Source organism: Sardina pilchardus, chromosome 8 (genome assembly GCF_963854185.1).
Source record: "Sardina pilchardus chromosome 8, fSarPil1.1, whole genome shotgun sequence".
NCBI lineage: Eukaryota > Metazoa > Chordata > Actinopteri > Clupeiformes > Clupeidae > Sardina > Sardina pilchardus.
In genome coordinates this window covers 3561917-3574416 of record NC_085001.1, presented here as the reverse complement: position 1 = coordinate 3574416, position 12500 = coordinate 3561917, and the positions used below count along the sequence as shown (strand labels likewise).

Genomic DNA, 12500 nt, shown 5'->3' with positions numbered 1-12500 from the left:
GATGGGCCCAGTGTTTCACCCCCTCTGATCCTCTCCCACAATCCATTTCCTCTCCCTCCTGCTCCCCCTAACCCTCCTTCCCCTCCCCCAGGTGTTAAGGCCTTTAGGCCCTCTGTGATTGGACAGGTGTCTGATATGAAACAAGTTAGATTTCACTGACTAGAAGGAAATCTTTGTGAATCTTTATTCAACTAATTGTGTAAAAAATAACGAATGATAATTGCCTCTAATTAAAAATTATATCTGATGTCAAATTAACTGACTTAATCTCTGTCTAAATGTATCAGATATTATGGCGGATGTTAAGTTTACCCTTTTTAAAAATAAAAAGCACACATGATACTACTCTTGACATGTAGCCTAATCAATTCAGTAATACATGTTTGTTTATCAATCATTTCATAGTTGTTTGTTATGAATCAATAACAAGAGGGTATGGGGTCAGACATCAGTACATAGTGGAAGAGTGTGTGTGTCTGAAACCCTGCCTGAAACTAGATTCAAAACGCTCCTCATTCAGGCACAGTAATTAGTCCAAAGTCCAGGCCACATTCACTCACGCACTGTAGCCTGGGTATTGGATAGCTCCTAGATCAGCAGTGGAGTTATTGTGACCTGGGATTTACCTTTGGAACAGATCATCAGCTAAATGTGGGAGACCTACAGAAGCAACACGGCACAATCAACAGATTAGTTCAGTGGCTTATCCAGCTCTGATGGGGTAGTTCAGTGGATTATCCAGCTCTGTCTGATGGGGTAGTTCAGTGGATTATCCAGCTCTGTCTGATGGTGTAGTGCAGTGGATTATCCAGCTCTGTCTGATGGTGTAGTTCAGTGGATTATCCAGCTCTGTCCGATGGTGTAGTTCAGTGGATTACCCAGCTCTGTCTGATGGTGTAGTGCAGTGGATTATCCAGCTCTGTCTGATGGTGTAGTTCAATGGATTATCCAGCTCTGTCTGATGGGGTAGTTCAGTGGATTATCCAGCTCTGTCTGATGGTGTAGTGCAGTGGATTATCCAGCTCTGTCTGATGGTGTAGTTCAGTGGATTATCCAGCTCTGTCCGATGGTGTAGTTCAGTGGATTACCCAGCTCTGTCTGATGGTGTAGTGCAGTGGATTATCCAGCTCTGTCTGATGGTGTAGTTCAGTGGATTATCCAGCTCTGTCTGATGGTGTAGTGCAGTGGATTATCCAGCTCTGTCTGATGGTGTAGTGCAGTGGATTATCCAGCTCTGTCTGATGGTGTAGTGCAGTGGATTATCCAGCTCTGTCTGATGGTGTTTTCTAACACAGTTTGAGAGGAGGAGTCTATTAGGCTGATTGACAGCTGTGTAACTAAGTGCTGTTTTGTTTTCATTTAAACTGGCCTCACTATTACTGTTTTAGTGATAATTAGAGACTACTATTGTCTCTCATCACCACCATGGTATTCTACTGTGTGTGTGTGTGTGTGTGAGTGTGTGTGTGTGTGTGTGTGTGTGTGTGTGTGTGTGTGTGTGTGTGACTAAATACACCCTTTCCAAATGTTATGTGGTTAAGGATCAACACATACTGTAACACAGCTGAAATGTGAGGTCACCCATTTATGGCAGATAATACAGCATTCATGACACATGTGGTATTAAAAAAACAAACAAACCAACAAATCAAAATAAATAGACAAACACAAATCACGCAGGCCCCTGTGCCCGTAATGGGTAAGATTATTCAGTCCGTGTGTGTTTGTGCAACCATCACCACAATGTGTGTGTGTGTGTGTGTGTGTGTGTGTGTGTGTGTGTGTGTGTGTGTGTGTGTGTGTGTGTGTGTGTGTGTGTGTTTGTGTGCAGTCACAACCACTCAATATTGAAGATGAATATCGGAATAACATAAACACATCATCAGTTGGCACTTGTTTCACAAGAGATATTAAATTAAACAACATTTGGAATGATATGTACAGTTTATTTACAATAATGCTTGATGTGGGCAGTGTGTGTGTGTGTGTGTGTGTGTGTGTGTGTGTGTGTGTGTGTGTGTGTGTGTGTGTGTGTGTGTGTGTGTGTGTGTGTGTGTGTGAAATGTACACAGGAGTCTCTGGGGCTGTATGCTTGTGTGCACATCAACTGGGCACACACACACACACACACACAGACACACAGACACACAGACACACACACACACACACACACACACACAGACACACACACACACACACACAAACACACACACACACACACACCAGAGTGCCCAGCGAGAGAGACACACAGCACTGCTCCATGTCCAGGAGCTGGGAAAGGCCAGCTGGGATGCCTCAGTGTCGGGTCCAGAGTCTCAGTGTCCTCTTGGCTTTGCAGAACAAAGGCAGCACCTCTCACCAGAACACAAGGCCCGATGGGCCACCCACCGCACAGTGGATCCTGCACACCACTGCTGCTGTTACTGCTGATGGAGACTGATCCTGCACACCACTGCTGTTACTGCTGATGGAGACTGATCCTGCACATCACTGCTGTTACTGCTGATGGAGACTGACACGTCATGCTCAATAGCACCCTCTTCTGGCAGCTACTCAAATGACATGAGGTTGGCAGGGGCCTGAGGGCAAGAAGCACATCAAGACCAGCAGCTCAGTACATTCACACTTAGTACAGATATTTCACTTTTACACTTTGTGCAGATATTTGCACAAGATATTTGTTTACCTGTGTCAGGTTTGTTTACCTGTGTCAGGTTTGTTTACCTGTATCAGGTTTGATTACCTTCATCAGGGTGGTTCAACTGGAAAATTGTGGGATGGTGGGGATCGTCTGGAAGCACTGCTGTCCACCCAGTCAGAGTGATGTTCTTACAGGGTGTGGACAGAGACAGTTAAAGCGGAGCAAGAGGCGCAAACGTTCGATCATTTCCGCGTTCTGTCTTCGCAAAGGGGAGGGGGGCTAAATCCCCCTTTAAGCAGACCTGTTAACATTCGAACTGAACTGTTTGCCAATCTGACAGAGATCGATATCCCACTATGACGTCTTTGCAACACGCCTCTTTAAGCAGACAGGAACTGTTCGAATTTTTCTTCCATAGAGATGCATTATGTTGCTCTATCTTGTCAGTAATTAAGGATCTTTGGTGTGGACTTGTACTGCAGTCAAAACAGGAGCAAGACAGAGTAAACTCACGCTGAGCTGACTTATACTGCAATCAATTAGAAGCATGACATAGTGTGACTTCATGCTGTTATGTAGGGTGGATGGGCTGCTAGTTTGCATGGAAAGTTGTGGTGTACACTAGTAATGCATTGACTGTAAGATGGTCTCCCAGTAACCCAAAGGCTAGACAGTGTGGAGTACGCAGTGCTGTGACTGTAGGATGGTCTCCCAGTAACCCACTGGAGTACGCAGTGCAGTGACTGTAGGATGGTCTCCCAGTAACCTAAAGGCCTAGACAGTGTGGAGTACGCAGTGAAGTGAAATCGACGTGTAATGCTAAGTCTATTTGTATAGCCTAGTGCAAAGTGATTGGTGTTCAGTTTTCTCTGTAGTGCTTTGAATGAAAGTGTTTTCTCAATTACACTTAATTACGTTCAATTAAACTATGATGATTCATTTGATTCCATAAAATTCCATAAAATAAAACTTAACCTCCAATAATTATAAAGTAGAGTAGTGGCATGGCATATAACGAGAGACATATAAATTGTGGTAAAATGTACTAAACTGTGTTCACAATTTACTAAATATTGAGAAACACAATTCAGCAAAAATAAGTGCACAATTTAGTAAAACGTGCGCTCTATTTAGCAAAATGAGCAAACAATTTAGTCAAATGAGTACATTTTCTAGATATTTACCAAAAATATCCTGGCAATGAGCAAACAACTTAGTCAAATGAGTACATTTTCTAGATATTTACCAAAAATATCCTGGCAATGACCTTTGTCAATCAGAATGTGTTTTGGACGTGGTGACGAATTTGATCTGCGTTGCATTGACACACCCTTAAATGCAGCAGGTAAAAGCTAGCGTAGGCCAAAGCCATCGATATCTCAAAGTTGCGACAGCCGTTGACTTCCATGTTAAAGCCAGATTAGAGCGGTCACGTGGTTAGTGGGTCGACTCAGTAGTTCCCTCGGTCCCTGGTTTACTACGGGATTGACAGCAGCGATCGCATTAATATTTACGGTGAATACTCGATGAAAATTACTATAAACTGCATTTCCACATACATATACATTAGCCTACTCAATGAAAATGCATTATTATGCACACGACTATAAGTCATGTCGAAAAGTCGTATTATATTCATTCATTCTCAATGGAATAGTTCCCGGAAGTGCCGCCATTGTTTGTTCACGGGAGTCAACGGCGGTGTCGCAACTTTGAGATATCGATGGCTTTGGCGTAGGCTACTGGAGTTCAGAGGAAACGAAACTGAAAGTTAAGAGTGTCTTCCTAGATTCGAAGTGTTTGTCGTGCTCATGAAGAATGGCAGAGGCGATGTCTATTAACCCGGACCTTTTTGTCTGTCCGATTTGTTTGGATCTACTGAAGGATCCAGTGACTCTTAACTGTGGACACAGTTACTGCATGGGCTGCATTAAGGACTGCTGGGATCAGGAAGATCAGAAGGGAGTTTACAGCTGCCCCCAGTGCAGACATACATTCACCCCAAGACCTGTTTTAAACAAAAGTAATGTTTTTGCTGAGCTTGTGGAACAGTTCAGAAAGACCAGAATTCAAGGTAGGCCTACTGCTTCTCCTCAATGTTTTGCTGGACCTGGAGATGTGGAGTGTGACAGCTGCACCGGGAGAAAACTAAAAGCCGTCAAGTCCTGCCTGGTGTGTTTGTTGTCGTACTGTGAGACTCATCTCCAGCGCCATGATGAACTATTCTCAGGGAAAAGACACAACGTGGTTGATGTCACAGGTCAGCTACAGGACAAGATCTGCGCTCAGCACCAGAGGCTGCTGGAGGTCTTTTGTCGCACGGATCAGAGCTGCGTCTGTTTGCTATGTTTGGTAGATGCACACAAAGGCCACGACACGGTCTCAGCTGCAGCTGAGAGAACGGAGAAACAGGTAAGCACCGGGAGAGAGCTCAGGTGCGGATATCGTTAGTGCGATAGGCCTACCATGGAGAATTTAGCCTACCCATACAAAAAATATAATACATGATTCCAGCGAAACTGGTGTTCTGATAGCCTAGCTAGCCTATAGGCCGATGCATTAAACGAGTGCGTCTAATATATTAAAACAAACAGGATTCAATGGTAATGTTCCTTTTTTTTTGAAGGCCATGAAGTGAGACAGCATGATCTTTAGGTTAATGATTGCTAGGTTCAATTGTCCCTTGGGGATCAATAAAGTATCTATCTGTCTGTCTGTCTGAAGCAGGCAGACAAAAAAAACATCCTCACCTGAAAATGCATAGCCTACCTTGTTGATAGAGTCAGAAGGACCCAGCTGACAGAGGGCCACCGGAGAACATTATCAAGTAGACTAAATACCTACTGTAGTCAAAATTATACATTTCTCCCCTCTATTTGATTCTGTCTTGCTGCTTTGCTTTTCTATCAATTAATTGAATGTAACCAGTGTAGGCTACATTTTCTACAGGCCTTTAGTTTCCACAAAATTCACCGCAGAAGTCATCCTAAGGGGTTATTTTTCAAAAGTTCTTCCTTTGGGGACTGGGTGTGGTGTGTTTTCTATTAGGCTATAATAGGACCCATCATTTCTAGTGGTAGTTTTTTTTTTTTTTAAACACAGCTCTATGTTTAAATTGGGACAACAGAGTTTGTGTTGTTTCTCACATTCATTTTTAAGAGTGTAGTTATAGCCTAAACATTGCATCAAATTGTATTACGTATTAAATGAAGAGCTGCACAGAATAGTGTGCTTGAGTTACTGTTGTCACTGATCCCATCTGCTCCTTTGTGCCAAGTAACGATTAACACAGTCGGCCCAGGTCATGGAGTAACGATTAACACAGTCGGCCCAGGTCATGGAGTAACGACTAACACAGTCGGCCCGGGTCATGACTGAACATGTGTTCTGTCCTAAGTCCCAATTAAGACACTGTTTGCTCAGTGGTTTCCACTCGTCATGCAAATAAATGGGCTTCTTCGTGGCTAAATTTATAAATTAAAGTTTAGTGTGAGGATTAGATTAGGCTACTACTGAATATCCAGTGTAAGCACTATGTACAGTAGTAATGTGTAGTCTGGGATTGTCACTGTGTCATTTAGAAGGAGATGGAGGAGACCAAGAGGAAACTCCAGCAGAGACTCCAGGAGAGAGAGAAGGAGCTGCTGGAGCTGAGGAAGGCTGTGGAGACTCTCAAGGTGAGTACTCAGAAATCTACATAGATAGATAGATAGATAGATAGTGTTGCGTTTTGTGTCCACTCTGGTGACTACAGTGCTCCACTCCTATAGTCACAGTTGAGATCGCTACTCCGGGTGTGTGCGCATAAACCTTTTAGATTTTCAGTGAATCCCTCACTTTCTAAAAAGGTCTGTGTGTGTATACTATCTACAGTATAGCTTGTTTCCCCTTTTCGACTTTGTGAGGCGACTGCTCTGCGAAAAAGGGGAAGTAATTTTCAGTGTAGTGTCTGTTGCAAAGGCCCCTTTTCAACGGGTTTAGGATGCACGAAAGGACTGATACAAGGGAGAGGCTCTCTCTCTTTATGAATCAAAATCCTTAATCAGGAGTTCAGGGTCAACAAGTAGATATTTTATAGGAGGCTCTCCATATACAGTATCTATTCCATGTTAACCCTATTACCTGCAATCGTGCTTGTAATTATGTGATTCTCTTCTTATTCGAGGACTTGGCCATTTACTGCATAATCTAATCTGTGACAATGATTTCTAAAAGTCTTCCTCCTGTTACAAAGGCTGTCGCCCGTCAATGGAGTGACAAAGGAGACCTATTCCTCGTGGTCACAGAAAGATTCATATATACTGTAACTGTTCTAGTGACAGATTTCTATGACACAGAAGTAGGGTGACCAGATTTCTCTGAACTAAAACCAGGACACTTTTGTGCGTGATCAAATGTAACGTCAGCCGTCCTTAAGCCCAAACGGTAGTGGGGGTTCGGGGGTGTCACCCCCGAGAACATTTCTTAAATATTGCTGTGTAAATGCACAAATTCTGTGCACTTTCAGTCAGAGATTAGGGCCTGCACTGTCTGACTCCTAAACATCCCTCACCTATTATGTAGCCTATGAAAACATTTTTTGAAAACAAAACTCAGCCATATTATTTTCTCAACCTTACATTATGTGTGATAACTCTAAACAGCTACTCTTGTCAGATGGCCATTATACATCATTGAAAAGCTGAGATTCCAGGCTTTCAGTAAAGGTATGTTTTGCCCCCTTTTTGGTAACGACCAACCCCTCTGGCTCACAGACTAATATGTTATTGAGAATGATGACTTTCTCTTCAGCATTGTCGTAGCGTAACCTGCTAGCCATTAAAACGAGGCAATGAAACAATGTCAAGTTGACTGCAAAGATTGTGCAGACTGCGATTGACTGGCACAAGATCACACACACAAATCAAAACGTGTCTCCTCTCAGGTTAGAATGTGCAATAAGACCAACTGAAAATTAAACCTGGCGTTTTTCTAGGCTGATTTGACATGGAACTACACTCTCATCTGGCGTAATAATCAAGGCAACTTGCAAACTACTGGCACTACTACTGCTTGTTGTCTATGGGGACTATTTTCAGATGCTGCGTACGATATCACTGCGCCTATGGTACGTTTGCAAGTTGCCTTGATTATTACGCAAGCTGAGAGTGTAGTTCCATGTCAAATCAGCCTAGAAAAACGCCAGGTTTCATTTTCAGTTGGTCTTATTGCACTTTCTAACTTGAGAGGAGACACGTTTTAAATGGGAAAATTACCAGAAATCTTAGTCACTTTTAAACATGAAGCTAGCAGGCGAGAAGCTAATGGTCTAATCCGATTCAATGATCTATGCTAGGCTGAAGCTAAAAGTTGTATCGCCAGACTCACAGAATGGCTGGATGAACGGGAACAAGGTAAATATCGATTCTTTTACTCGAGGGGAGGTGGAAAATGAGCGTATTTCCAAAAATGGCGGAATATCCCTTTAAAGGCCCCTGAACTTTATTCTTTACGGAACCACGCCCGCTAAATAAAGTCCGGTTAGTTTTGTGACATCAGTGCATAGGATTTCCCTTCCTAAATACACGGCTGAGTTTGCTACTCCAGTGTATGTCAGTGTATTGTGCAGTAAGTTTTTGCCCATTAACAGTGTCTTAGAAAGTAAGCCCTCAAACGGACAATCTTACCAGCTTCTCGCCTGGTCTCCTCTGTAGGCGTGCGCCTTTTCAGCATTCTCAGAAGTTCAGCATTCTCGTTGACACAGGGGAGGCAAAGAAAACTCAAAAATGACTGTTGCCTTTTAACAGAATCCCTAAACAAGGGTTAGGGTTCTGACTTTTCTTGAAGATAAAATAATAAAAATAAAAACGTCTTGCTCTCAGTCGGCAAGTCCAGGAAAGGTGACGGAGAGCTCTGTGTGTGTGTGTAGAGCCCCGGTAACGGGACGCTTTTATATTTCCCCAGCTGAACCTGAATCTATCACTTGTATCACAGTCAGCTATTTGTCTATCTCCTGTTCCTCTTTCTGTGGCTTCCCTCAACTCTTCACACTTAAAATTCGGACACAGCACAATGATGTTGCCTATACATGGCTCTACGCTGGAACTATTAAACTTAAAACTCTAACCCAGCACACGGATGTTGCCTATACATGGATCTACGCTGGAACTATTAAACTTAAAACTCTAACACAGCACTCGGATGTGGCCCATATATGGCCCTAAGCAGGAACTGCTAAACACAGCATTACTCTATAAGCTTGACTAAAACACTTTAAGGGCTAAACAATCGTTCTTTAAAGGATTAAACAAAAACACATTCTAAAGCTAAACAAAACCACACTTTAAACTTTATTAAAATCACAGTTGTAGTCGAAGTAAATATTCTTTTCACACTTTTCATTGCCTCATTTGCACATTTTTATTTGGTTTAGAGCAAGCTGGAATTAAGCAGTTATATTAGACTTCTATCTAGTGAACTATCTTATGCAATCTTTTGTGTTTTCCACGGTTCACATTTTCTGTCCCTTTCTACAGTAGACAGTAGGCCTACTGGCACAATGTAGATCATATAGCTTAGTCCGGCAGCCAAATGCCATAATTTAGGTGAACCTGGTTTTGTCGGTTAAAGAGGAATAATGCAGGATTGCCGATTTCATCTCTGGTTTCGGTTTTGTTTTTCGTTTTCGCTCGTTTTATGCTTGCATATTTCTCTGCAGAGCTTCCCCGACAGCTTTAGCGTGTATATTTATACATATATAAGCTATATATATATAAATTGCAAGCGTGGTTCTTCTTGTTTCTTTCGCGTCTCTGACTTCCAGATGTAAACAGCAGACGATCGTTTATCAGAAAGTTGCAAGGTTGTAATTAGCGGATAGGGACACTAGGGGCGGGAGGAAATGTGACTGTTTTCGATAAAAGTGGTCAGTCAAGCAAAACAACGATTTCTAAGCGATTTTATGACTATGAAAAAGTTGCATAGGGTCTCTTTAAAGTTTTTTTTTTGCAGAATCTAGTAGACTAGGGGTACCTCTTTAAGATGTAAGAGGGTGCCCGGTGATATCCCTTGGGCAATTTCGTATATTAAGCCTTTCTTGTCCAATGTGTTGACTAGGCGGATATACTACTGTACAGGTGAATAGGGTAAAAAAATTAACAAGCAGATATCACTATGAAACTTCATCAGTTGATTACTTAGATCAATATGAAAAATAAATGTATTACAAGTTTTCTGAAATTTAATGTTTGTATATGCAAATTAGGTATGATGTAATTAAATAAGGTGAGTAGGCTACTCAGAAAACTATAGACCCTTTCAACTGCAAACAAACAGGTGTGTTCTTTAGGCATTCCCTGTGCCACAGTTAAAAACATTGAGCTGATGGTAATTTGGGGACAAACACAAATGTGTGTGAACCTTCCTCCCAAGATGTGCTAGATAGATAGATAGATAGATAGATAGATACTTTATTGATCCCCAAGGGGAAATTCAAGAAACTATAGACCTTTTCAACTGCATAAACAAACAGGTGTGTTCCTATAGGCATCCCCTGTGCCACAGTTAAAAACATTGAGCTGATGGTAATTTGGGGACGAACACAAATGTAGTTCTTCTGATCAAAGGAGAGGACAGCAGCTGGCTGCCATGTCAGAGCTCTTCTAACGGTAGCCAGTTGGTACAGTACGTAGCGGTGCCGTGTGTGAACCTTCCTCCAGAGACGTGCTAGCAAGAGATGCTAGAGCCTTTGGGTTTTAGCTCACTTGCTAGCTAACGTGCTCAGCTCCCATTGGAGGTGCTGCAAGTTGCAGTTCAAGTCACAAGTGCAGGGCTGAGCCGTGCGGTCAACACAACACAGCTCAGTGCTCTTCCCCAGTCAGCCAGAGAGGAGTCTTCATAACTGGGGCACTTTCCAGTCCCTCTGTGCCACACTGTGGGCAGCAGGTGGTGTGGAAGAGGCTACTTTAGATGGACCCTCCTCTTTGTGTGTCTCCTAACAGAGCTCTGCACAGACAGCAGTGGAGGACAGTGAGAGCATCTTCACTGAGATGATCCGCTCCATTGAGAGAAGGCGCTCTGAGGTGACAGAGCTGATCAGAGCTCAGGAGAAGGCTGAGGTGAGTTGGGCTGAAGGACTCCTGAAGAGACTGGAGCAGGAGATTGCTGAGCTGAAGAGGAGAGATGCTGAACTGAAGCAGCTTTCACACACAGACGATCACATCCATTTCCTCAAGGTAAATGTAGTGTAGATACTGTAGATTGTTAGCAGACAAAGTATTTCATTTACATTATCATACAATCCTCGTTGGAACATATGAATTCAATTGTACAGCATAATTCCCTCACAGGATTAAAAAAAAGGATATACAGTATGTGACCCTCCATAGTGAAAACAGTCGCTTGTCACACAATACTATTTTGAGAAAATCCACAATAAACAAACTTCCGGTCTAAATGTTGAATTTCACGTTTTCGCATAATTCTACAGTTTCATATTGTGAACTCATTTAATGGAAAAACATAGGTTTTGACTGTTCAACCCGGTGAAGATTCAACACATTAGCAGTCATTCCTGTTGTCCACGCCGCTTAAAAAGTTGATTTCTCCTCTTCTGCATATCGTGACGGGAGAACCATGTCAACTTTGGATACGGTTACCTTAGCGATAGTTTCTGTAATACCTTCGATATACAGTACATACCGTTTGAAATCTTAGTTTAAGGCCGTTCATGTGAGCACAATAACTTAATTTTGTAGATTTTACCAAAGCGACTGTTTTCGCTATGGAGGTCACATATACGAATACTTAATTAAAGTGTCTGTCTGTTTTCAGTTGAATGTGTTTGCATTCAGTGCCAAGACTCTGAAATAGACAACCTCTTCAACATTTCTCTGACCTAGAGTAGGACACCTAGCTTGATAGAAACACAAGAGAGGGACTCCCTTGTAGCCTATACATGTTGCATCAAATGATGTTGCTTATTAAATCTGAACAACAATAATATTGTACAAGAGTAGACAGGACTGGTGCAATGGAGATCATATACTGTATGTAGATCATATAGCTTCTCTGTTTATCCAGGCATCTCTCTCTCTCTCTCTCTCTCTCTCGCGCTCTCTCATTTGTAGAATTTTCAGTCAGTCAGCCCTCTGTCTCAGTCTAAAGACTCATCCAGCACGTCTGTCAGACAAAGCTGGTCTTTTGAGGCTGTGAAGAAATCTGTCTCTACACTGAAGGGGCAGCTGGAGGATTTCTTCAAGCAGGAAGTCATAAAGATCTCTGCAGCAGGTGAGTTATATAGATATTCATTAGAAAACAAATCTCCTATTTGTGCAATTTATATGTGCATTTCAATTCAGGAAGTAGATGAGGGAAGAAAAAACAAAACAAAACAAAAAAAACGTCCCTATCTGACCGTTACGATAATTACGCTAGTGGCGGTCATAATTATCATTTAGCTGGCGCTGTTATCCAGAGAGACTTGCAGTGAGCTACAGTAACTACAGGAACTACTGCAGGGTTAGGTGTCCTGCTCAGAGACACAATGGTGGCAGCCCCTGGGATCAAACTCACAACCTTTAGGTGTTCCATTTGGAAGCTCCTGAACCACTAGACCAGCAGCCCCCACATCTGCAGGTGTTCTGAACCTGCTCTCCCCATCCTGATGAAGATCAGTGATGCTTGAATGAGTGCATCTCCATCTTCACTTTGGTTCAAGTTTGGTTTGTTAAAACACATTTCTTCTTTCTCAGTGTCTGATGTCCAGGCTGTTTTGACTGAGCCAGTAACCAGAGAGGAGTTCTTAAAATGTACGTTGGTGTGGTCCACAAAAACACACAGTACACTCACACTTTTAATCTTTGAATACAGACAGTGAAAC

General features: G+C 42.5%; 2 protein-coding genes across 2 annotated transcripts in view; both read left to right on the top strand.

The window, feature by feature from the left end:
- LOC134088423 (tripartite motif-containing protein 16-like) overlaps positions 1-345 on the top strand; it is a 28863-nt gene extending 28518 nt beyond the window's left edge. The window contains exon 6 of the mRNA XM_062542385.1: positions 1-345. This exon is cut by the window's left edge and continues 672 nt beyond it. The gene's annotated coding sequence lies outside the window, so the exon portion shown is untranslated.
- A 4066-nt stretch (positions 346-4411) lies between these two features.
- The window catches only part of LOC134088422 (tripartite motif-containing protein 16-like), a 9968-nt gene continuing 1879 nt past the window's right edge, over positions 4412-12500 (top strand). The window contains exons 1-5 of the mRNA XM_062542383.1: positions 4412-5053; positions 6223-6318; positions 10621-10854; positions 11749-11908; positions 12373-12429. Coding sequence (XP_062398367.1) covers positions 4460-5053; positions 6223-6318; positions 10621-10854; positions 11749-11908; positions 12373-12429 — 1141 coding nt within the window. The 5' untranslated portion in view covers positions 4412-4459. The remainder of the gene's footprint in view (positions 5054-6222; positions 6319-10620; positions 10855-11748; positions 11909-12372; positions 12430-12500) is intronic.